At 46.0% G+C, this 26902-nt stretch overlaps 1 protein-coding gene across 2 annotated transcripts in view; it reads right to left on the bottom strand.

The window, feature by feature from the left end:
* LOC121272975 (spectrin beta chain, non-erythrocytic 1-like) overlaps window positions 1-26902 on the bottom strand; it is a 160510-nt gene that overhangs the window by 33965 nt on the left and 99643 nt on the right. For both annotated transcript variants that reach the window (XM_041179882.1, XM_041179883.1), the window contains exons 9-17: window positions 21047-21164; window positions 16866-17024; window positions 13305-13607; window positions 11619-11772; window positions 8509-9379; window positions 7428-7565; window positions 3482-4238; window positions 2627-2829; window positions 753-843 (exon numbers count right to left, since the gene is read on the bottom strand). In XM_041179882.1, coding sequence (XP_041035816.1) covers window positions 753-843; window positions 2627-2829; window positions 3482-4238; window positions 7428-7565; window positions 8509-9379; window positions 11619-11772; window positions 13305-13607; window positions 16866-17024; window positions 21047-21164 — 2794 coding nt within the window. The remainder of the gene's footprint in view (window positions 1-752; window positions 844-2626; window positions 2830-3481; window positions 4239-7427; window positions 7566-8508; window positions 9380-11618; window positions 11773-13304; window positions 13608-16865; window positions 17025-21046; window positions 21165-26902) is intronic.

Below are 26902 nucleotides of genomic sequence, written 5' to 3'. Positions count from 1 at the left end.
TATAGATGTTTACTTAAAGCTTTCTTTTGACATTGCTTTGCTTGACCTGTTCCCAGGAATCTGTTAATGGTCTTCTATAAAAAGGCACCAGGCGATGCACAAGAGCAGCTCCTGTCATGAATATAGCGACAATTTGTGATTTAGTCCAAACAAGTGAAAATGATTATCTTTTCAGCTTGCGCTGTAATAGTCAGGCAGCCAATGCAGCCACTGTATGAATGATGGAAACCCCTCGGGGTTCAATGCAGGATATTGCACCAAATCAGTTATCAGCCAATGATTTTCACTCTGAGGGATGCTTGGCTTTCAGTAATGTCCCCGGGGTGACTGTAAAAAGGGAATATGGTCCCATCCACGTCCTGTAAGAGTACTAAAGGCTGATGCATCATGCTTCCACCCTCCTGACCTGATTAATCGCAGTCTCGAACCATACGAGACAGGAAGTGACCATTCAGCCCTCACCTGTCTGTGCTGGCTCTCTGAAAGAATGACCAATTATTCCCACATCCCTGCTCCTCCTCCACCATCCTGCAAAGTTTTCCTTTTTAAGTACATCCAATTCCCTTTTAACAATTCCTAGCGCAATCTTCAACGTTTATGAGATAGATTAAAGTGATGTGGACCATTTGGACAATTCCCGTTCTTTCATGAAGACTGCAAAGTGTCCTCCATCATGGAATCCATAGTTCAACTCCTGTGTGTCCATGATTTCCAAAGGCCTGCATAGCCCAGCTGACAGAAATTAAAGTTACCTCCTGGCAATCTTGAAGGAATTTCTGCAGCTCCAAGTTATCCTTGAGCCGGCTGGCCAGGTCGCTTGCAGTTTTGCGATTCCTTCTGTGTCTGAAATTGTAACATTTGAAGGTAAGTTTAAACTTGAATCGACAGTGGTGCTGATAGAAAATCTGCAGAATCACAATTCTCCAACTCTATAGTTATTACAGGAGGATCACCCAGGGCAAACAATTTCAATTCAAAGTGATCTGGAAAAAAATTCTACCAGCAGAAATAGATGTACTCTTCTGATGAAGAGTCATACGGACTCGAAACGTTAATTGTGTCCCTCTCCACAGATGCTGTCAGACTTGAGCTTTTCCAGCTATTTTTGTTTTTGTTTCAGATTTCCAGCATCCGCAGTATTTTGCTTTTATATTTATGTACAGATATCGAACTCTTTAACCATATTGTCAAGAAGTCTTATATCAATTCACATAGTGAATTTTCTTTGGAAACAGTAACTTTGGTGTTGATGGAAACAGCAACAGTCTGCGGCAGCAACATTCTACAAACAGTAAGGATGAAACTAATGAGTTAAACTGTTTTTTCTCACTGCTGGTTGAGTGGAATATCACGCTGTGAGAGCATCTTCAGAATGTGCCACAGTGTCACTAATGCCCACCAGAACAGGCAGACTGGGCCTGCTTTTATTGTTTCACGATAAAGAAGACAAAGAAGACAACTTTTGCCAAGGCAGCAACCCCTCCAAGTGTCTGTACAGATTATGCACTCAAGAAGTAGAGTACATGTTTCAACTCAAGGGTAGTTGATGGGACAACAATAATGCTTCCCTAGCAATGAACCCTGAAGTACTGTCTTTCTTACAGTGAAGTCTACACCATTTTAGAACATCCGTGTCTAAAATGATCATTCGCAAACATCAATAACCATTAGCTATTTGCATTAACGTCAGTTTCAAAGTTTCTGGCTATAGCTTAGTTTGGGCAGAAAAAGTCAGTGAGTGAGCGAATTTTGTTTGATTGCCCTGACAGTTGTGTTTAGCCTCATTCCTATTGGAGCAACAGCTATTAAAATATCCATGAAGGCTAAGTATTTCCAGGGAACAGGCAAAGGGTTTACTGAAACCTTTTGAAAAACCAGCAGGATATGCATCTGATTCTCGGTGTGGTTACAGAAACGCAAATTTCCTAAAAACAGCAGAGATTGTAATTCAAATCTTTTAACAGTCTACATTAAAATATGGGATGGAATTTTCCAGGAATTCTGCACTCTCAGGGTAGTGGGATATTGGGAGCATCACCCATGGTTATCCAGCAGGCAGCCAAGGTCTGGAAAGAGATGCAATGGTTTTTGTCGTGGTTCATCCTATAATTCTGTGCTCTAGGAGCTGTTCCCAGGGACACACACCAAGACAAAACATCAACTGCTGCCGGAGGACCATCAACCCTATGAAAGTTGCACTTTGGTCTGCCCCAAAACTTATTGGTCTTCCAGTGCAAAGAGTTGCTGACGCCCGAGTGTTACAGACTGGCACGTTCCAATGTCCAGGTCTGCGCGCTGGGGCAGCTACCGCATAGGCGCAATGGAGAAAGGTCACAGTATAAATCCTGCCTGCATAGTGCACCGAGGGCCTGGAAACTGTGTAGAAACACGGGCTGTAAGCTTACATGGAATAGATGTGGTAAATATCATGTGTATTGCAATTATGTTGAGGCATCTCAGAGTTCAATATGGTGCATGGAGAAAAGTTGAATTTGATTTCATTTTGTGATGTTCAATTTGAAATGTTTTGGAATGTACTTTTACAAATTTAATGAAGTATATTTAAAAAAAAAAAATTGGTGCAGTCTTGGATAATTATGATGATAAGGACTGGGAGCAAACCAACCGTTCATCAATGGAGTCCACTTTCTCCTTGATTTTGTCAGCATAAACATTCCCCTCGTTCATGAGTTTTTTGCCTGAATCCACCACGCTGTTGATCTTTTCCTCGTTGGCATCCATGGTGGTCTCAATGTCCTCGTGCTTCTTGATGGCAGCCTCGGCCATCTCCAGGGTGCCAGGCATCTCCGTGTGTGAAAGCATGTACTCCTGAAATAAAAGGAAAACAACTCAGAAGGAACGGCACGGACGGAACTGCTGATTCATTTCTTCCTCCTGAAGTTGGGGCTACGCAGGCCTCCTGTACCTCTCCCAATATTCACACAGTGAGACATCACAGCTGCTCGAGCTCCTGAACTTACCTGGCATAATTTCGGCAGCAAGCAATGAATAGCGATCAGGAGCCGAACCTCTGGGCCATTCGGCCTCTCGTGTCTGTGCTGGGTCTCTGAAATAGCTACCCTAATTAGTTCCCTGCTCTTCATCTATACCCATGCAACATGTTTCCTTTTTAATACATATTCAATTTCCTTTTGAAAGTTGATATTGAATCTGCTTTCATCTGCTTTTAGGCTGTGCATTCCAGAACATAACAACTCACTGAGTAAAACAATTATTTAATCCATTTCCCTCCAGGCTTTTTTGTCAATAATCTTAAATGTGTCTTCTGATTACAGACCTTCTTGCCAGTGGAAAGTTTCTCCCCATTTAGTCCATTAAAATGAATATTATTCTAACAATGAGAAACAGTGTTTCTCACATGTCGGTGCAGACTCGATGGGCCGAAGGGCCTCTTCTGCATTCTGTGAATAATAGGCCTTGACCATGTGACTGTAAACAGGTTATTCAATTATGGCTGTACCTGATTATTAAGGAATCCTTCCGCTTGTTTGACATCACGCAGGAAGATCTGATACCCGTACACCTGTGCCAGGAGGTCATGCCTGTTCTCCCACATCTGACTCAGTTCATTCCAACCCGTGTCAAGAGCCTGAAGCCTCTGATGCAGGAACATATATTGGGCATCGGTTTGGTCTTGCGTCACCTCCTCCCCTACATTTCGCATCGTCTCATAATCGTTTTTGTAGTTATCGATCTCCTTCTTGATATTCTCGTGCTGGGTGAGGAGCTTCTCCGCATCTGTCAACGACGTGGCCATATCTTCCGAAGCGATGGCAGTCTGCGTTCGGGACAGCCATGACTGGAAGTCGTCCAGGTCCCTCAGGAACTCCTGCAGCTTGCTAGCTTCTCCCAGCGACTCCTCTCGTTTTTTCAATGTGTCCTTTAGGTCCTCCCACACACCGTTGATTTCTGAAAGCCTGGCCAGGATGGCTTCTGCCTGCTCTGGATGTTCCGAGGCAAGTTTCTCCGCTTCTTTCTGCAAGTCATCCAGTTTGCCCTGGATGGCCTCCAAGTCCCGCTCCATGCCAGTCAATTTACGCTGAAGGGCCATGACTCCAGCCAGATCGTTTCCGAGACTCTGGGTAGACTCGATAACTTTGGTCTTCTCTTTAATCCACGATTTAGTCTCATTGCATTCAAGGTGGTAGTTCTGAATGCTGAGCGCAGAGCTGAGCGCTTCCTTCTTCTGATCTGCAAGGCCACGGAACTGATCCCAGCTGAAACAGGCAATTAGGAAACAATCAAAGTTTGCTATATTGAGCATAAACTCAGATTAGCACTGCAGGACCAATTGTACAAATGCGTGCTCTCAATGTATAGCTTCAACGGCTAGGAATGCATGTCAATAGACAGAAAATAAGGGAAGCAGACCTGCGGGTTCCTAATGTGAGTGGCTCCCCACCAAGATGCAATTTTCTAACATTGGCACATGCCTGGGGACCCTCTGTAAATACTGATACACTCACGGGTCCCCCCAACCCTGTAAATACTGTCACAATCCCAAGGATCTCCTGTAAACACTGACACTCCAGAGGACCTCCTGTAAATACTGACATACTGCCTAGTCATCCTGTAAATAGTAACCCACTCCCCAGGGATCCCTAGTAAATTCTGACACAATCCAAAGGATCCCCTGCAAATATTAACACACTCCCAAGGACCCTCTGTAAATACCGACACACTCCCGAGGACCCCCTATAAATACTGACACACTCCCATGGACCTCCTGCAAATACCGACACACTCCAGAGGACCTCCTGCAAATACCAACACACTCCTGAGGATCTCCTGCAAATACCAACACACTCCTGAGGATCTCCTGCAAATACCGACACACTCCTGAGGATCTCCTGCAAATACCGACACACTCCTGAGGATCTCCTGCAAATACCGACACACTCCTGAGGATCTCCTGCAAATACCGACACACTCCTGAGGATCCCCTGTAAATACCAGCACACTCCCGAGGAACTCTTGCAAATACCAACACACTCCCGAGTACTTCCTTAAACAGTGACACACTCCAGGAGACTTCCTATAAATCCTGATATACTGCCTAGTCTTCCTGTAAATACTAACCCACGCCCGAGGACCTCCTGCAAATACTGGCACACTCCCAAAGACCTCCTGTAAACACTGACACACTCCCGAGGACCTCCTGTAAATATTGACATAGCCTAGTCTTCCTGTAAATAGTAACCCACTCCCCAGGGATCCCTAGTAAATTCTGACACAACCCAAAGGATCCCCTGCAAATATTAACACACTCCCAAGGACCCTCTGTAAATACCGACACACTCCCGAGGACCCCCTATAAATACTGACACACTCCCATGGACCTCTTGCAAATACCGACACACTCCTGAGGATCTCCTGCAAATACCAACACACTCCCGAGGACTTCCTGCAAATATTGACACACTCCCGAGGACCTCCTGCAAATACCGACACTCTCCTAAGGACTTCCTGCAGATACTGACACTCTCCCAAGGACTTCCTGCAGATACTGACACTCTCCCAAGGACCTCCTGTAAACACTGGCACACTCCCGAGGACCTCCTGTAAATATTGACATAGCCTAGTCTTCCTGTAAATACTAACCCACTCCCCAAGGATCCCTAGTAAATACTGACACAATCCAGGGGACCCTCCGTAAATATTGGCACATCCAAGGACCTCCTGTAAATATTGACACACTCCTGAGGACCACCTGCAAATACCGACACACTCCCGAGGACCTCCTGTAAATATTGACACACTCCCAAGGACCTCCTTAAACACTGACACACTCCAAGGGACTTCCTGTAAATACTGACACACGGCCTAGTCTTCCTGAAAATACTAACCCACATCCCAGGGATCCCTAGTAAATACTGACACAATCCAGAGAATCCCCTGTAAATATTGGCACACTCCCGAGGATCTCCTGCAAATACCAACACACTCCCGAGGATCTCCTGTAAATACTGACGCACTCCCGAGGACCTCCTGCAAATATTGACGCACTCCCGAGGACCTCCTGTAAACACTGACACACTCCAGGGGACTTTGTGTAAATATTGACATACTGCCTAGTCTTCCTGTAAATACTAACCCACTCCCCCGGGATTCCTAGTAAATACTGACACAATCCAAGGACCTCCTGTAAATATTGGCACACTCCGGGGAGCTCCTGTAAATATTGACACACGTGCCCGAGGACCTCCTGTAAATACTGACACACTTCCAAGGACTTACTGTAAATACTGACACTCTCCCCAGGGACCCCCTGTAAATACTGACACACTCTGGGGAACCTCTCTAGATATCGGCACATTCCCGGAGACATCCTGTAAATACTTACACACTGCCAAGCCTGCCTATTAATACTAACCCACTAACTGGGGACCCCCTGTAAATACTGACACAATTCAGAACACCCCCTATAAATACTGACACAATCCGGAGACTTGCTGAAAATACCAGCACACTCCCAGGGACCCCCTGTGAATACTGATACACTCCCGAGGACCTCCTATAAATATTGACATGCTCCTGAGGACCTCCTGTAGATACTGACACACTCCTGAAGACCTCCTGTAAATAGTGACACACTGCCAAGTCTTTCTGTAAATACTAATCCACTACCCGGGGACCCCTTGTAAATACTGACACAATCCAGCGCACCCCCTGTAAAAATTGGCACACTCCAGGGACTTCCTGTAAATACCAGCACACCCCCAGGGACCTCCTGTGAAGCTGGCACACTCCAAAGGGCCCTGTGCATACTGACATACTCATGGGGACCCTCTGGTAAACACTGCCACAACCCTGGGGACTACCTGTAAATATTGGCACATTCCTGAGGCCCTCCCGTAAGGACTTACACACTTCAGTCACCACCCTGTAAATACTGACACACTCCACAGAGACCCCCTCCCCCATAAATGCTGACACATGACCAGGTACCTCCTGTAAATACTGACACACTCCCGAGGACCTCCGGTAAATACTGACACACTCCCGAGGACCTCCGGTAAATACTGACACACTCCCAAGAACCTATTACACACAGTGACTTCTCTCAGGCATTTCACTAAAATCTGTGCTTTATTGAGAGACCCAAGTGAAGGTTTAAATGCAGGTCATAACAAGGATGTCAAGAGTAGGAGAGAAGTGGAGGTAAGCTAGCAAGTAGTGAATAGGTGGCCAAATTAAAATAAAAGATGAAAATTTAAGAAAATTAACAAGGATAAGAGGAAACATGGCACCGACAATGCATAAATGACTTGTGTCCATTCATATTAAAACTGACGGGTAACTTGGGCAAACAAATTCCCTTGTTGTTTGTTTCCAGTGGCAGGTCTGCTGTCCTTAGCTAGACACTTAAAAGGTGTGCAGCGTCTGTACTGTTTGGTTGGGCTCACCTGCTGTTCAGCTGATCTTTCATGCCAGTGACCTCGTCTTTGTTGCGGTGCTCACTGCTTAGTAACTTACTGGCGACTTTGTTGACTGCTGCGATGCGAGAGGCTTGGTTGTTCATCTCTGGCTCAAGTGTTTCAAACCTAGTATTAAAGCAAAAAGGAAGTATTCAAATTATGCAGGTTAATTTAACTCAGAGTAACTTAGAATATGGGTAACTTGTATTTATATACAAGTTATAGTTGTACAATGCCTTTAACAAAGTAACGCTTTCCATATTATGACAGGTGACCAAAAGCTCTTCTAAACAGGTAGGTTTTATGGGGCATCTTAAAGGAGGAGAAGCAGAGAGATTTAGGGAGAGAATTCCAAAGTTTATAGCCTAGTTTCATATTTAGCACCTTAACATCTCCTCAGAGCATCAAACCCAAGCAATTACCTTTGAAGTGCGTTTACTATTTTTGCAGGCTAATGCAAAAGCAAATGTGTGTATATAACAAGGTCCAGAGATGAACTATTAGTTAATCTGTTGGGTGAGGAAGGAATACTGGTCAAGATGCCGGGAGAAGAGAACGCCCTGGCTGCCTTCAAATTAAATCTCATCTTTGTCATCTCTGCTCCAGTGGAAATTATTCAAGTACCTAAAGTTTCCTTCTAACTACAGCTTCCCATTCCCAGCATCATCATACTGAAACTTCACTTTATGGTTCCTCAATTCTTATAGTTCTTTCCAAAATGAAGTACCCAAAGCTGCACAACAAACTATTTCCACTAGAGCCAAGAAGACCAGGATGGGATTTGATAGAAACTGTTATAATTACAAGGAATTCAGATTCAGTCAATGGGCAAAACAACTGGGGTGTCATTGATGAAGAGATTAATAATTTTAAGTTATCACCGAGATAGTGAGCAGCAAGATTGGAAGAAATCTAACTCAGAGTAGTCTATGATTGTACGAACAAGTACAAAACATGAGTCAGTGCCTTGTGTAGGTAAATAATGCCCTTAGCCAGACTACAAACGCAATCAGGTTTCACTAAATTTATTGACTTAGTTTTAAAAATAGATTTACTTTGACTGCCATACCTGTGCTGAACAACCTCCAAGTCTTCAAGTTTCTCAGGGATCTCCATGGCATTCAGCCACTGCTCCTTCTCATCGATCCAAAGCGTACAGGCATCTGCCTCACTGAACATCTTGTAAAGTGCCAATGCATCCTGCAGGGTCTGCTTCCGCTGCTGTGCCAGGGCAACCAGCTCCTCGTACCTCTGCTCAATGGCAGGCAGCCTGCCATCTACTTCTGGGGACTGGGCAAAGTCAGCCGGCAGGCTGCGGGCTTGCTCGTGCAGGGCGTCGATGGTAGGCCTGTGGTTGTGAATTTCCTCCTCCACGTCCTTGTGCTTTTTGGCCAGCGTCTGTGTGGAGTACTCGTCGTGTCCGACGTCACTGCTGGTTGCGATGCGCAGGGTGTCAAGAATCCAAGCCTCAATGTCGTTGGCATCAGCCTGGAATTGGTACAGATTGGAGATCTCATTTAATCTCTGCTCCCGCAGAGCTGCCAACTCTTCCAAGTGTGCCCACAGTCCTCGAATATCCTCAATTTTCTCCTTGACTTCACTGGCTCCGAAATGTCCCTCTTCGATTAGACCCTCTCCTTCCCTTATTGTTTGCTGCAGGGGGCCACTGCGGCCACTCATCTCATCCTTGAAAGAATTGTGCTTGCTGATCAGCAGCATAACGTTGGTCAGATCCTTTCCGTAGTCTTCCGATGACATGATCTGCTCTTTCTCCCGGATCCAGGACTCCTCTTCGCCCATCTCCCAGAAGAACTTCCAAAGACGCCGAGACTCCTCGAGCTTCGCACGGCGCTCTGCTGCAAGTTTGCACAGCTCCTGATAACAAAGATCCAAGTGTGTGACACGATCTCGGACGATCTGAGGGTCGCATGGTTTGTAACCTAGCCAGAAAACAGAGAGACTTTACTAGTTTAAATGTTATTCAAAAGAGAAATGTGAATGTCCATTTTTCCACTCCTGGCGGTCCACTTAGAGTTTCCTCAATGAACAATTAGTGACAGTGCAGTTACAACTGAGAGGACTAGGACATAAGAGTTAGGAGCAGCAAAAGGCCATTTGGCCCCTTGCACCTGCTCCACCATTCAATAAGATCATGACTGATCTGACTGTGGCCTTAACTTCACTCCCTACCTGCCCTCCCATAACTTTCAACTCTCTTGTGATGAAAAATCTGTCTAACTCGGCCTCAAACATACTCAATGACCCAGCCTCCACTGCTCTCTGGAATTGAGAATTCCAAAGATTGACACCCCTCTGCGAGAAGAAATTCCTCCTCATCTCCATCTTAAATAGGAGGCCCCTTATTTTGAAACTATGTGCCCTAGTTCTAGATTCCCCACGAGGGGAAACATCCTCTCGGCATCTACCCTGTCAAGCCCCCTCAGAATCTTATGTTTCAATAAGATCGCCTCTCAGTTTTCTAAACTCCAATAAGCCCAACTGCTCAACCTTTCCTCATACTTTTCTTCATCCCAGGAATCAGCCTAGTGAACCCTTCTCTGAATTGTCTCCATTGCACGTATGTCTCACCTTAAGAAATGAGACTAAAACTGTACACAGTACTCTTAGATGCGGTTGCATCTATGGTCTGTACAATTATAGCAGGGTCTCACCAATGCCTTGTATAGCTGTAGCAAGGTGTATAGTAAGATGCAGTGCTTAGAACTGCATCTTCAGCTTGCTCTCTCCATCAGTAAGGCAAGTGATTTGCTGCAGTGTAACATACTGTGACAAATCTTGCATATTTTGACACTTACCATGTGCAACGCTATTTGCTGTCTAAGTGCTACATGTCTTGAGGTTGTGAAAGTGCCAGTTTCTGTGTGGATCGATGGCACAATGATGAAATCATCTGTTCTAACCCTGAGCTCAACCTCAAGCAATAAGATAACTCTGACTGCCAACTGATGAGATACATGTCACTCAGTCATTGTTCATCCCTCTGTTCTACGAGACTCTCTCCTTTTTGACATTATCGATAAGATGATAGGCAGCCCTGGGACAGAACTTGCTCTAGACGATTTACAAATATCAGAACATTGAGGTAGAAAGCTCTTCTCCTTTAACAGAGATGACAAAAGTAGTAGCACTAGAACCAGACAGAATGAAACCTGTCATTATGGGACCTAATATTCTTGTTGCAACCACAATTCTGCACAGGGTTCTGAAAAGATACTCCTGTACAGTGTGTTATTTTGATCACTAAAAAACAGCCAGAACAGCAGAAGCTGAGTCACTGAACATATTCAAGGCTGAGATAGATTCTTGAACTATAGTGGAGGTAAGGGCTATGAGGAGCTGACAGGAAAGTGCAGCTGATGCCAAGGTCAGATCAGCTATGATCTACTGCGTTGCAGAAAAAGCCCGCGGGGATATATGGCCCACTCCTGCTCCTATTTCTTATGTTCTTATGCCTGTAAAGTCTATTTCTATTACTACTGCCTGGTAGAAATAGATGTAGGTGTGAGAGGGAGCAGGGTTCCCTTCACATACAGGCAAACGCACCCAATGTGCATGAAAACGCAACTTGCAGTTTGGCCAATCGCTAGAATACAGTGATTAACCTCAGAAGTAGATCTTCCGACCACCAAAAAAAGGAAGAGTGATAGCAAGGAGCCTTGCCTTTTAGACTGTGGCATGACTATTTCAGTAATACAAACACTGATATAGTTGTAACACTGTCGCTGAGCCAGAACTGCTCACCAACACTGTCTTGGGAATTTCAGTTCCTACCAATGTCTTGTTTACAAGTCATTCTCAGAACTGCTGACATACGGAGTGACAGAATGCAGAAGTCTGCAGCAGAAAATACCCACTGCTATTTTAATTGTGTCATTTTGAGTTGCTGCTGGGTTTGGGCTCCCTGCAGGAATGGAAATAAAACTACAAGTCCAACAGTGTTATTAAATTGTTCCACTTTAACATGGCTTTTTCACTGCTGTAGGATAACACTGCTTCCTAATACATATCCTTGCCACCTTTTGCGGGAGAGCTACAGAGGGAGAATCCCAGTTCCATCCCTCAGTGAAACAGGCTATGTGCCTAAAGACAGCGAGACAAGTATAAACCCGCTAAGCAAACGGTGCTACTTCCGAGGAGTGTGAAACACTTTGGCCATACCTTCCTCACTGGTAATGAATTTCTGAGCACCCATGTTAACTGTTTTAACCCGTTCTGCCTGGACTGCGATATCCGCCTCCACCAGCGTGAGAGTCTGAAGCAGGTCCTCGACACCATGCAGGTGTTTGCCGTAATCTTGTGACTGCAGGCGGCTCTGAAAGAAACATTCAGACGCAAGGCTCAGCATCGCTGTTGTGAGGTGAGTGACCATACTAACAGCCTGTAGCTGTGTTACTTCCTATCACATTACTGGCAACACTAGCACTTATACAGCATAACAACCAACACAAAGCAGTGTAGGCATACTCAAGTGTATTGGTACCCAAACATTACTTGAAAAAAAACACTTATTATATATCAAAAACTCAATGCTACCAGTTTCAGTGAAGACGTGGCAGAGATTGGGAGAATGCATGAGCTTGATAAACCCAATTCATCACCTCAAACTACTTGCATCACTATTACTACCAGACAGAGTTGAAACCACCAGTACATCAACTCAGTGTTACACAGTCAATAAGGTTTTCACATACACAGCCTACTTTTGGAAAGACAGAATCCATAAATATAATGTTCAACCATGTGCAGAATTCAACTTGTACAGTTTGTGCAGGGAAAATATAGATGGGGTGGGAGCGGAGGGGGCAGTTTTAAACTCTGCTGTCTAAGTGCTACCTTGGTCAAGCAGATTGCTTGCCCTCTATAGAATCCTCCCTATTTTCACACCAGTCATTTCAAAGCAATGAAATTTGGGCAGATTCTATAAGATGGTTTGTCCTGCCAGATTACTGCACAGATGAAGGTGAAAACTACACCCAGAGGGTGCAGCAGCTCAAGCCAATACTCTCTTCTATAAACGGAGAAGAATGCACTTATTTTGAAGTCTATCTTGACTTTTTTATTCATTCATGGGATGTGAGTACCACTGGAGAGGCCAGCATTTATTACCCATCCTTATTGCACTTGAGAAGGTGATGGTGAGCCATCTTCTTGGGTACAACTGAGTAGCTTATTGGGCTATTTCAGAGGGCAGTTAAGAGTTAGCCACCTTGCTATAGGTTTAGAATCACATGCAGATCAGACCAGGTATGAGCAGCAGATTTCCTTCCCTAAAATACACTAGTGAACCAAATGCTTTAGCTAAAAACCACAAACCAATAGTGGCGCAGTCATCATTACTTAGCCTAGCTTTTCATTCCCAGCTTATTTAATTGGATTTAAATTTTCCAGTTGCTGTGGTGGGATTTGAACCCATGTCCCCAGTGATTAGTCCAGTAACATAAGCACTATGCTAACGGATGCCAAGTTACTGGCTACTGGACTCCCTTCACCTCTCCTCTTGATGTTTTAAAGGTCTCCATTTCCAAATCCTTTCGTTGTGTAATCCTGATCAATCCAAGTCATTTCCAGCTGTACATCCCAGCCGATATTTCTCTGCTACTGTATTAACTGCTGTCTCCCCACTAGTCCCTGCTCTTTGGAACCCAAGCTGCTTCATCTCATTACCTACTCCGTCCTTCCTACCAAAACATCTTTGACTGTGCTGTTGGTCCCCCATCCCTACTCCAATCCTTCAGAGCCCCCACTTGGCATTCTCTTCACCCTATTGTAAAGGAGGCTCTGATATGGAAGCCTCCTTTTCAGAAGTGCGCAGTAAAAAAACGTGAGCTGCACCATGCCACCAACCTTCATGTCTTCCATCCAGTCCACAATGTGCAGCATTTCCTGAAACATCTTCTGCAGCTCGAGGTTCCTCATGAGACGCTCGCGACGCGCATGCAGCAGCTCCCGCAGGTAGTCCCACAGCCTGATGACGTTGTTCTTCCTGACTGTGATGCGCTTGATGTCGTAGTAACGCTCAGCTTCCAGCTCCTTGGCCACAGCCACCACTGCCTGCACACGCTCATTGTAGGCATTGATATCTGTCTCGATGGCCTCGTGCTTTCTTGTGGCAGCCTCTACTGCAGCCAGATCAATTCCAAAATTGTCCTTGAAACATAAAAGAGGAAAAAATTCAACTTTAACAAAATTATTGGCCATGGGCTTTGATTTTTTACCTCTCCCAGAAGGATACATGGCTGACGGGGGTGGAGGGGAAGGTTGATACAGAGGAGGGAGGAAGTGTTTAGTCATGATGCCAGCAGACTTGATGAATCAGTTGTCAATTCCTGCCTGTCAATTTCAAATGTCCATAAAGAGAAACAACTGAGAGTAGATGAGGTGCTGGGAGGTAAATCCTGCACTCTGGATCCCACTACCTTGTGGAACGTGCCCAAAGATCAGAGGTCGAGTATAGACCTGTTCTGTCACAAAAAGGCCCATGGCAGAAACCAGCAACCCTGAGTAGACGTCATCCTCGAATCGAGGGACAGCCAATGACAACAAGAGGCAGCAAATCAGGTCTGAAATTGAAAAAAGAGACAATGGCGGATGGGGGTGGAGTCTGAAAGACTGGAGACAGGTAAGGCAGAACAACACAAAGGTATTGCTGAAAACAGAGATATGCTGTTGAAGCTTTCGTCTTACACTCATTACGACAAACGCAAGAATGCCAAACTTCAAAGGGACAATTCTCATGTGGTTGCTCCCTTTGAAATTTGGCATTCTTGCATATGTCCTGGTGAGTGCAAGACGAAAAGCTTTGACGGCATGTCTCTTTTTTCAAGCAATAGACAAAAGGTGCAGACTCGTCCAACAGCAGCATGTTCTGACCAAGGATTTGCACCCCAAACATCAACACATTTCCCTTCCCCCTGATGACAAGAGACCCATAAAAACTGTTACTCACTATCAAATGAAGGATGGAAGAAAGACTTGGTTTTACATACAGAAACACTGTGAATGCGATCATTAAGATTTCCCCTGGCTCATATAGCCAGTAGAATTGTGCAAGAGCACTGATTGGCAGAAATCCTAGTATCACTTTATCACCAACTGATACCAATTCTTCTGTGGGAGAAGAGGATTGGGGCAGAGATACAAGCACATTACTTTGTCTCTGACTTCAAGCAGCTTCAAGCGAAAACATAAAATTAGTGTATGAAAGAGAAAAGACGGGCCCACGTTTCAGGTTTTAGTGAATGGTCCAACCTATACGAACATACAAATTAGGAGCAAGGGTAGGCCATTCGGTCCCTTGAACCTTCTCCTCCATTTGATAAAATCTTGGTCGATCTGACTGCAGCCTCAGCTCTACTTTCTTTTATACACCCTATAAACTTTGAATCCCTTCCAAAGAAGAATCGAGCTTAGCCTTAAAAATATTCAATGACCCACTGCTCTCTGGGGAAGAGAATTCCACACATACTAACGAACCCTCAGAAAAAAAATTCTCATCTCTGCCTTAAATGGGAGACTACTTATTTTTAAACCGTGTTCCCTAGTTCCAGTATCTCCCACAAGGGGAGATATCCTCTTGGCATCCACCCTGTCAAGTCCCCTCAGGATCTTACCCAAAGGTTAATCTGCATCTTTTAAATGCTGCATTATCCCCCGTGTTTAAGGTTGCCACTAAAGGATGAGAGTGCACCGTCCCTCTCCTGGTGACCCACAAAAGCTTCTGTAAATCAAATCAACACTTCTGAACAATTAGCAATGGTGCTTTACAAAGTTGAAGCTACCCCAGCCAAGGTAGAGAAAGTTCTGGATTGTTCACTTATAGTTGTAAGCGTTCCATTCTCCAAGACAAGTATGCAGCGCTGGATTCCAGTGTTTGCAATTTCGGTCAGGAATTTTCTTGGAGCCACTCCCATTTAGTTACCATAAGATCACCAGAAGCACGGTGGAAACCCCAGTACATGCTTTAAGCAAGGTTGCCGCACTCCGGGTGAAGTTACAGCAGGTGGAGCAGAGGTAGCTTCCAAGGAAATTCCCACCCTTAATTTTGCAAATGCATCATGGTTTACAAAAACATTGAATGGAATTTTTGAGAGCATGGCTGTATTATGAAGTATGACTTTCTCCAGCTGGTTGCTCACCCTATGTGTCATGGGAACCAGTTTACTATCCACCCACTGTTTTATACAGGGTTGGCACACTGCCCTCTGTGTTTAACTGGGAGCTTATTTTATTGCCTTCAGCATATTTAACTGGGAGCTGGCACAATGCCCTCAGCATATTTGACTGGGAGTAGGTTTCCTGCCCTTCACGGATATTGATGGGAATCAATTTACCACTTGCGCTGTGTTGAGAGGACCTGCAGGATCTACGTAACCAGATGTGTCATATCACAGCTAGAGCTCTTCTCTTTATTAATAACTCCCAAGTGCTGCCAGCTAATGTACAATCTCTTAATAAACAACTGCTGATTATAAGTCATAATATTTAAAGAATAAAGGAAGTACTTTGCTTGTGACACTGTGCCACAATGCAGCACGGATGTCTCATATAAACAAAACACCGAGTGAATCAGAACTAATGATGAACTTCACTCAAATCAGCTTATCACTTTCAGATGCTGACAAAGATGCTATGCACTCAGTTTTTATTTTGGATTCTCAGTGTTTGCGAGATTTTCCTTCTTATCAGTGCTGCATGTGGTGTCTTTGTGTGTGGAATTCAGGAGTAAGTTGCTCTCTTGAGCAGAGGCTAATTTCCATGCAAATGTTATAGGAAGGATTTTATTGCCCTCGAGAGGATACATGGGCAAGTAACAGCAATGACTCTGGATATCAAGAATTTAAGTTCACAGGAAAGGTTAAGGACTTTGGGGTTTTTTTGGGGGGGAAAGAAACCTTGGGGTGACTAACCTCATTGAAGGTTTTCAAGATTAAATGGAGCATTTGCCAAATTTGATCTGGCAAATTATTTACTGTGGCACTAGGTTCAAATCCAAGGAGATGCAAGTTAGGTGTCATGGAGTTTGAAGGGAAGCCACAAAGAGCTTTCATCCAAAGCGTAATCCATCCTACTAGGGAAGGGTACTGAATTAGATCATATAACCAGATCAACTTGATGCATACTTTAAGAAAAGAACAGGAAGGGAGGGGCTCTAATGAAAAAGCAAAAGCTGGTACTGAGATCAGTCAAAAGCTGGTACTGAGGTCAGTCAAAAACTGATACTGAGGTCAGTCAAAAGCAGACATTTGTCTGGCCAAGTGGCTTTTTGACCCTACAAATTTTGGCATTGTTGTTGACCTCAATGCATCAATCTGTAGGTTGCGTATATAATGTTCCACCTGTTGTTGGAGCACTTCCCCTGTATTGGTATAAAGTTACAGGCTTTGGAATGCATCCACCTCTGCTTACCTGGGAAACAAGGCGCTGATTTTCACTCAGCCAGGTCTCCCTCATGGCTGCTTTGCGATCAAACCGGTGAGCAAGTTGTTCCAGTTTCTCCTGTCGAATGAGCTCAGTTCGCAAGGCCAGCTCCCGCTCATGCTCAGCTTTCTCCAGTCTTTCCCAGGCCTGGAGGAAACAGGACATAAAAGACGCTGCAACTCCAATGTGGTGTAAGCGTTTATTTTCATATACGGGTTATCATGTCTAGCCAAACATTAAGTACCAGAACTTCTAGTAGGTAAAGGCACCACATCACGTAGCAATAAACCAAACAAAGCACAGAGATTCAATTCCTGGTCTGTTCTGAGCTAGCTGCTCTCATTTGGGACATCAGTACAGGTCTGACAATTGGCCTCAGCGCTTCAGTGGAACTCAGCCACTGCTCTCATTCAAATAACCTCTGTTGGAAAACGTATGCATATGGCTGCTAAGGGAGGACAGATTCAGGCTCTTTTGTGATTGCACCCATGGCTAAATAGCTTGTTAATGCTCAGTGTCTAAGGTTGCATATTGCTAAAAAAAAGACATGTCGAAGGTTTTTGTCTTGCAATCATAAGGACACTTCGCAAGAATACCAATATAAGGGGGAAACAACAATTTATACTGTATGTGAAGAGAGTGCTAACTGGTTGGCAGGTGTCCTCTGATTGGTAGAGGCGTTGCCATGGAGAATGCACCAGTGAAAATGACTGATATCACATATGGTATAAATTGTTGGTTTCTCCTCATATTGGTATTCTTGTGAAGTGTCCTGATGAGTACAAGACCAAAAGCTTCGACAGTTCTCTTTTTTCAGCAATAGTCAAGTTCTGTACTACCAAATGACTATTTGTATATCTGAGTCAAAGATTGTATATAAGGAATGTCACTTGCGTGAGGTGCCACAGGGGTTGTGAAACCATCCCCTAACAAGAGTACTCCTTCAGGAAGAAAAGGAGATTGGAATTTGAGTACAAGTTGCTGTTTCAATTGGTATAATGCAATGGTTTACACCCTCTACGGTGGATGTAAAACATCCCACGGCCAGTATCTCAAAGAAGAGCAGGTGTCCTGGTCAATATTTATCCTTCAATCAACACCATTAAAAAGCAGATTATCTCATGATTATCACTTTGCTGTTTGTGGGAGCTTCCTGTGCACAAACTGGCTTTTAAAAATTCATTCATGGAATGTGGGTGTCGCTGGAAAGGGCAGCATTTGTTGCCCCTAATTGCCCTTGCACTGAGTGACTTGCTCGGCCATTTCAGAGGGCAGTTAAGAGTCAACCACACTACTGTGGGTCTGGAGTCACATGTAGGCCAGACCGGGTAAGGACGGCAGATTCCCTTCCCTAAATGACATTAGTGAACCAGATGGGGTTTTACAACAATCAATGATAGTTGTTGTAGTCACCATTACTGAGACTAGCTTTCAATTCCAGATTTATTAATTGAATTTAAATTGCACCAGCTACCGTGGTGGGATTTGAACCTGTGTCCCCAGAGCATCAGCCTGGAACAAAAACAGAAAATGCTGGAAAAACTCAGGTCTAGCAGTATCTGTGAAGAGAAAAAAATAGAGTTAACGTTTCAAGTTCTTATGACTCTTCTTCAGAGCTAAAGAGGAGTAAAAATAAAATGAAATTTAAAGGGGGTGGCGCAGGTGAAGCTGGATAGAAGCCTAGTGATAGGTGGAGGCAAAGGAGAGATTGCCAGAGATGTCACAGACAAAAGGACAAAGGGGGTGTTAATGCAAGTGACACTGGTTAAAGGAGGTGCTGATGGTGGCATTAAGATCAGGAAGCAGAATGTGATAATGACAGGACAAGGGTAAGCACTCCGGAAAGAACAACATGAACAAGTGACAGATGGTCCTTGTGGGTGTAGGGTGGAGGGAGGGGACAGTGGTGGGAAAAAAGATTGAAAATAGGATAAAAGGTGGGGATAAAACATCGAATAAAAATGAAAATAAATGCAAATAAAAATAAGTGGATAAAAATTAAAAAAATAAAAATTGAGAAAAGAGAATGAATATTAAAAAGAGGGGATAAAAAGGGGGTGAGGATGGAGGAGAGAGTTCACGATCTGAAATTGTTGAACTCAATGTTAAGTCTGTAAGGCTGTAAAGTGCCTAATTGGAAGATGAGGTGCTGTTCCTCCAGTTTGTGTTGGGCTTCACTGGAACATTGCAGCAGGCCAAGGACATGTGGGCATGAGAACAGGATGGGATGTTGAAATTGCAAGCAACAGGAAGGTCTGGGTCATGCTTGCGGACAGACCGAAAGTGTTCCGTAAAGCTGTCACCCAGTCTGCATTAGGTGTCTCCAATGTAGAGGAGACCGCATTGGGAGCAATGAATGCAGCAGACCAAATTGAAGGAGGTGCAAGCGAAGCACTGCTTCACCTGAAAGGAGTGTTTAGGCCCTTGGACGGTGAGGAGGGAGGAGATAAAGGGACAGATGTTGCACCTTCTGCGATTGCATAGGAAGGTGCCGTGGAAGGGAGCTGAGGTGTTGGGGGTGATGGAGGGGTGGACCAGGGTGTCCCGGAGGGAATGGTCCCTATGGAATGCCAACAGAGGGAGTGAAGGGAAGATGTATTTGGTGGTGGCATCTTGCTGGAGTTGGCGGAAATGGCAGAGGATCATCCTTTGAATGTGGAGGCAGGTAGGGTGAAAAGTGAGGACAAGAGGGACCTGATCACGGTTCTGGGAGGGAGGGAGAGGAAGGTGTGAGGGCAGAGGCGCAGGAGATGGGTCAGGCAAGGCTGAGGGCCCTGTCAACCACAGTGGGTGGGAAACCTCGGTTAAGGTTTTTCAAGCATTTTCTGTTTTTGTTTCAGATTTCCAGCATCTGCAGTATTTTGCTTTTATCTTTGCATTAACCTGGACCTCTGGATTACTAGTCCAGTGACATTACCATTACGCCAACATCTCCCCAATTGACCACCGCATTTCCTATGTTATAACAATGACCACTGCCATGGGAAACCAATATTAGTGTTAACAGGAAGGGCACATGTATTAGTGTGTATAACACACAGATCCCAATCTCTGATGTGGCACTTAAGAGACCCGGTATAAAATAGTGTGGAAAAGTTAGAAATAAAATTTACTAAGCTGCTCTGCCGAGCCTCACGTTACCACAGTGCTGCTGAGCAGACAGTAGTAAACTGTAGAGCCATGCTATTTATGCATCCTCTTAGATGAAGAGTGACCTAAATAGGGCCTAAATAGTGAATGAAAAAGAGGAGAGAAAAGGGAGCTGAGAAATTAACAAAAACAAACTGCCCGTTATGTTATTGCATACTGCAATAAACTGCCTGCTCTCAGCACAATGTTTCTGTGGGAGTAGCACCATCAGACATAATGAAGACTGCATTCGAGTGCTCCAGCTCATCCTGCCTAGCCAAATGCCCTCTGAACAGCGCAAAATCCTTGAGCTCTTACTATCTGGATTACTCCATTAATTTTAAATTTGTCCTTTTATCCCACTGGCTAGACAGCCTATTCTGGGTTCATTGTTTTCAGTAGCATCCAATTATTTTGTACATATCTTGTGGCTGATCTGTAGTAGGCAAGGTGAGACGTTAAACCGAGGCTCCGGCTGCCCTCTCAGGGACGTGTAAAAAGTGCCACAGCCACTGTTTCTATGGAGATCAGGGGAATTTTCCATAAAAGGCCTTGATGAGTATTTAATCCCTCAGCCACCGTCACTAAAAACAGGTCATCTGGTCGTTATTAAATTGCTTGCCGTGCGCAAATTGGCTGTCGTGTTTCTTACATTAAAATAGCAACTAAGTTTCAAAAAGTACTTCATTGGCTGTAAAGCATTTTGGGACGTCTTAAGGTTGTGGAAGGTGTTATTTAAATGGAAGTCTCCTCCTTTTTGCAGAGTTTTGGTTTGCTGACAGTGATGATGCAGGGGTCCAAGTGGTTTTTGAAGTACAAAGCAGCAATGGCCACAGCAATATCAGCAAAATTGGGACCCACAATAAAGGTGCTGGTGGGAAGGAAAAACTTGGATATTAATGGTGAGAGTGGAATTATCCTTCAGGTGAGAAACTACTCATTGCAATCAAGCCATATGGAGCAGTGATTCCATGAGGGTCCTGCATTATACATTTTTTATTAAATTAATTGGCCATAAAATCACAAGCAGGATTCCTCACCTTGTTAATGTCAGAGATAAGTTTGCCCTCTCGTGGAATGTAGACTTTCTGGTTGTTGGCTCTCATTTTGCTTTGAATAGTGAAAAGCAGCACCTCCAGGTTACCCTTCTCTGTAAACCTGTCAAAGAAAGCATCACAAGAATCTGGCTAAGCTGCTGGTATCGGTTCTGCAGTAACAATTTGCTGATGTGAATGAGGATCTGGGTCGACCTGAACACTGAATACTACTTTCACTTAAAAAAAAGTCATAATTGAACAAGGAATTTTCAACCTTATGAGGACATAATACAGGAGGGTGTGGGGGCTGGGGGTTGGTCTCAAATTGGTCACTTGTTATACATCCTGAAGTCAATGGGAGGGAAAATCGGATTAGTAGAACGGGTTGCCAATCCATCATCAGGTGCCCTGCTGAAGTTGAACATTCCCCCCATCAATAGTGTCAACATCTTTCCAAAGCCAAGAAAATAGGTTTAATCCCTGCACCACGGTGCTGAAATGGGCCGTGCCATGTCTATGTGAAGGGCATGACATTCTGAAAGAGCTGCTCCAGCTGCAAAGATGTGAAGGAGCAGACTCGGAGTCTGCCCGAGATGGGAGTTCCAGACCAGTCGCCAATGTATGGGGATGGCCTAATTTGCATAGCGGGTAAGGGCACGTTTAGCAAAGCCCATCCCGGACCGCGGGCAGCCAAATCACCGCAGAGGGCCAGAAACAGACCGAATGAAAAAGTATGTTTTTTCTTTCCAAAAATCTCAGCAACAAATAAAGCCAACTGAAGATAATTAATCTTCTCCGGATCGACTACTTTTGCTTGGGGCTTTCCTGGGGCGTCAGAAGGCCTCACAATAGCCCTCAATTGGCCAGAATTGCATAGAGGCTTTTGAAGGGCGAATTGAGCAGAATTCACTGAACGGCCTGGGGCTTCCTTGATGTGGGACGCAGAAGGGAGCCGTGTGGTGGAAAGAAAAGAGGAAATAAATGGAAGTTAGCTCACACAACCAAGAAAACGGGGCCAATTCCCAACAGAAGCAGTTTCCACTTCATTTTTTGACACCTTTACAAATGGCACACTGAGTTTCTGCCCAGCTTTTGATTCCAACCTCGGGCCTATATCATTACAGAGTTGGTATAATAAAGTTTCCAAACTGCGAGCTCCTAACTCTCAGTGTCTCCACTGGCAGCTCCTAACTCTCGGTGTCTCCACTGGCAGCTCCTAACTCTCGGTGTCTCCACTGGCAGCTCCTAATTCTCAGTGTCTCCACTGGCAGCTCCTAATTCTCGGTGTCTCCACTGGCAGCTCCTAACTCTCAGTGTCTCCACTGGCAGCTCCTAACTCTCGGTGTCTCCACTGGCAGCTCCTAACTCTCAGTGTCTCCACTGGCAGCTCCTAATTCTCAGTGTCTCCACTGGCAGCTCCTAACTCTCAGTGTCTCCACTGGCAGCTCCTAATTCTCAGTGTCTCCACTGGCAGCTCCTAATTCTCAGTGTCTCCACTGGCAGCTCCTAACTCTCGGTGTCTCCACTGGCAGCTCCTAACTCTCAGTGTCTCCACTGGCAGCTCCTAATTCTCAGTGTCTCCACTGGCAGCTCCTAATTCTCAGTGTCTCCACTGGCAGCTCCTAACTCTCGGTGTCTCCACTGGCAGCTCCTAACTCTCAGTGTCTCCACTGGCAGCTCCTAATTCTCAGTGTCTCCACTGGCAGCTCCTAATTCTCAGTGTCTCCACTGGCAGCTCCTAACTCTCAGTGTCTCCACTGGCAGCTCCTAACTCTCAGTGTCTCCACTGGCAGCTCCTAACTCTCAGTGTCTCCACTGGCAGCTCCTAACTCTCAGTGTCTCCACTGGCAGCTCCTAATTCTCAGTGTCTCCACTGGCAGCTCCTAACTCTCAGTGTCTCCACTGGCAGCTCCTAACTCTCAGGTGTCTCCACTGGCAGCTCCTAATTCTCAGTGTCTCCACTGGCAGCTCCTAATTCTCAGTGTCTCCACTGGCAGCTCCTAACTCTCAGTGTCTCCACTGGCAGCTCCTAACTCTCAGTGTCTCCACTGGCAGCTCCTAATTCTCAGTGTCTCCACTGGCAGCTCCTAACTCTCAGTGTCTCCACTGGCAGCTCCTAACTCTCAGTGTCTCCACTGGCAGCTCCTAATTCTCAGTGTCTCCACTGGCAGCTCCTAACTCTCAGTGTCTCCACTGGCAGCTCCTAACTCTCAGTGTCTCCACTGGCAGCTCCTAACTCTCAGTGTCTCCACTGGCAGCTCCTAACTCTCGGTGTCTCCACTGGCAGCTCCTAACTCTCAGGTGTCTCCACTGGCAGCTCCTAATTCTCAGTGTCTCCACTGGCAGCTCCTAATTCTCAGTGTCTCCACTGGCAGCTCCTAACTCTCAGTGTCTCCACTGGCAGCTCCTAACTCTCAGTGTCTCCACTGGCAGCTCCTAACTCTCAGTGTCTCCACTGGCAGCTCCTAACTCTCGGTGTCTCCACTGGCAGCTCCTAACTCTCAGTGTCTCCACTGGCAGCTCCTAATTCTCAGTGTCTCCACTGGCAGCTCCTAACTCTCGGTGTCTCCACTGGCAGCTCCTAATTCTCAGTGTCTCCACTGGCAGCTCCTAACTCTCAGTGTCTCCACTGGCAGCTCCTAACTCTCAGTGTCTCCACTGACCGCTCCTAACTCTCAGTGTCTCCACTGGCAGCTCCTAACTCTCAGTGTCTCCACTGGCAGCTCCTAACTCTCAGTGTCTCCACTGGCAGCTCCTAATTCTCAGTGTCTCCACTGGCAGCTCCTAACTCTCAGTGTCTCCACTGGCAGCTCCTAACTCTCAGTGTCTCCACTGGCAGCTCCTAACTCTCAGGTGTCTCCACTGGCAGCTCCTAACTCTCAGTGTCTCCACTGGCAGCTCCTAATTCTCAGTGTCTCCACTGGCAGCTCCTAACTCTCAGTGTCTCCACTGGCAGCTCCTAACTCTCGGTGTCTCCACTGGCAGCTCCTCTCAGTGTCTCCACTGGCAGCTCCTAACTCTCAGTGTCTCCACTGGCAGCTCCTAACTCTCAGTGTCTCCACTGGCAGCTCCTAATTCTCAGTGTCTCCACTGGCAGCTCCTAATTCTCAGTGTCTCCACTGGCAGCTCCTAATTCTCAGTGTCTCCACTGGCAGCTCCTAATTCTCAGTGTCTCCACTGGCAGCTCCTAACTCTCAGTGTCTCCACTGGCAGCTCCTAATTCTCAGTGTCTCCACTGGCAGCTCCTAACTCTCAGTGTCTCCACTGGCAGCTCCTAATTCTCAGTGTCTCCACTGGCAGCTCCTAATTCTCAGTGTCTCCACTGGCAGCTCCTAACTCTCAGTGTCTCCACTGGCAGCTCCTAATTCTCAGTGTCTCCACTGGCAGCTCCTAATTCTCAGTGTCTCCACTGGCAGCTCCTAATTCTCAGTGTCTCCACTGGCAGCTCCTAACTCTCAGTGTCTCCACTGGCAGCTCCTAATTCTCAGTGTCTCCACTGGCAGCTCCTAATTCTCAGTGTCTCCACTGGCAGCTCCTAATTCTCAGTGTCTCCACTGGCAGCTCCTAATTCTCAGTGTCTCCACTGGCAGCTCCTAATTCTCAGTGTCTCCACTGGCAGCTCCTAATTCTCAGTGTCTCCACTGGCAGCTCCTAATTCTCAGTGTCTCCACTGGCAGCTCCTAACTCTCAGTGTCTCCACTGGCAGCTCCTAACTCTCGGTGTCTCCACTGGCAGCTCCTAATTCTCAGTGTCTCCACTGGCAGCTCCTAATTCTCAGTGTCTCCACTGGCAGCTCCTAACTCTCAGTGTCTCCACTGGCAGCTCCTAACTCTCGGTGTCTCCACTGGCAGCTCCTAACTCTCGGTGTCTCCACTGGCAGCTCCTAACTCTCGGTGTCTCCACTGGCAGCTCCTAATTCTCGGTGTCTCCACTGGCAGCTCCTAACTCTCAGTGTCTCCACTGGCAGCTCCTAATTCTCGGTGTCTCCACTGGCAGCTCCTAACTCTCGGTGTCTCCACTGGCAGCTCCTAACTCTCAGTGTCTCCACTGGCAGCTCCTAACTCTCAGTGTCTCCACTGGCAGCTCCTAACTCTCAGTGTCTCCACTGGCAGCTCCTAATTCTCAGTGTCTCCACTGGCAGCTCCTAACTCTCAGTGTCTCCACTGGCAGCTCCTAACTCTCAGTGTCTCCACTGGCAGCTCCTAACTCTCAGTGTCTCCACTGGCAGCTCCTAATTCTCGGTGTCTCCACTGGCAGCTCCTAACTCTCGGTGTCTCCACTGGCAGCTCCTAACTCTCAGTGTCTCCACTGGCAGCTCCTAACTCTCAGTGTCTCCACTGGCAGCTCCTAATTCTCAGTGTCTCCACTGGCAGCTCCTAACTCTCGGTGTCTCCACTGGCAGCTCCTAACTCTCGGTGTCTCCACTGGCAGCTCCTAACTCTCAGTGTCTCCACTGGCAGCTCCTAACTCTCAGTGTCTCCACTGGCAGCTCCTAATTCTCAGTGTCTCCACTGGCAGCTCCTAATTCTCAGTGTCTCCACTGGCAGCTCCTAATTCTCAGTGTCTCCACTGGCAGCTCCTAATTCTCAGTGTCTCCACTGGCAGCTCCTAATTCTCAGTGTCTCCACTGGCAGCTCCTAACTCTCAGTGTCTCCACTGGCAGCTCCTAATTCTCAGTGTCTCCACTGGCAGCTCCTAATTCTCGGTGTCTCCACTGGCAGCTCCTAATTCTCAGTGTCTCCACTGGCAGCTCCTAATTCTCAGTGTCCCAACTGGCAGCTCCTAATTCTCAGTGTCTCCACTGGCAGCTCCTAATTCTCGGTGTCTCCACTGGCAGCTCCTAATTCGCAGTGTCTCCACTGGCAGCTCCTAATTCTCGGTGTCTCCACTGGCAGCTCCTAACTCTCGGTGTCTCCACTGGCAGCTCCTAATTCTCAGTGTCTCCACTGGCAGCTCCTAATTCTCAGTGTCTCCACTGGCAGCTCCTAATTCTCGGTGTCTCCACTGGCAGCTCCTAACTCTCGGTGTCTCCACTGGCAGCTCCTAATTCTCAGTGTCTCCACTGGCAGCTCCTAATTCTCAGTGTCTCCACTGGCAGCTCCTAATTCTCGGTGTCTCCACTGGCAGCTCCTAATTCTCAGTGTCTCCACTGGCAGCTCCTAATTCTCAGTGTCTCCACTGGCAGCTCCTAATTCTCAGTGTCTCCACTGGCAGCTCCTAACTCTCAGTGTCTCCACTGGCAGCTCCTAACTCTCAGTGTCTCCACTGGCAGCTCCTAACTCTCAGTGTCTCCACTGGCAGCTCCTAATTCGCAGTGTCTCCACTGGCAGCTCCTAATTCTCAGTGTCTCCACTGGCAGCTCCTAATTCTCAGTGTCTCCACTGGCAGCTCCTAATTCTTAGTATCTCCACTGGCAGACCAAGTGAAGTTCAGGTGAGGCATGCCCATAAAAGCAGGGAACAATTAGTGAGTCACCCACACATGCTGTGTTAAAGATATATTAATTATATTGTTAAGGTACACGGGTGAAGGGCATTATTTAATTAAGTACTTTGAGCACATATAAATAGGGAACACTATGAAAAGAGTATGCCAAAAGAGTATAAATATGGGACAGCTGGGACACTGGTGAGTGAGGGGTGAACTATGAGACTGACCAAAGTCAATAAATTCTCTCAGTAAAGAAAAGCTCTGTGTCTTGATTTTGACTTCACTAGCTTGCTTGGATTCTATTAACACTGCACTCATCCAGGCAAGTGGAGAGCATTGCTCCAACAACATTCAAGAAGCTTGACACCATCCAGGACAAAGCAGCCCACTTGACTGGCACTCCTTCCACAAACATTCACTCCCTTCACC

This window comes from Carcharodon carcharias, chromosome 37 (assembly GCF_017639515.1).
Source record: "Carcharodon carcharias isolate sCarCar2 chromosome 37, sCarCar2.pri, whole genome shotgun sequence".
NCBI classification, from domain to species: Eukaryota; Metazoa; Chordata; class Chondrichthyes; order Lamniformes; family Lamnidae; genus Carcharodon; species Carcharodon carcharias.
The sequence above is the reverse complement of the archived record's forward strand: the minus strand, read 5'-3'. Positions and strand labels throughout refer to the sequence as shown.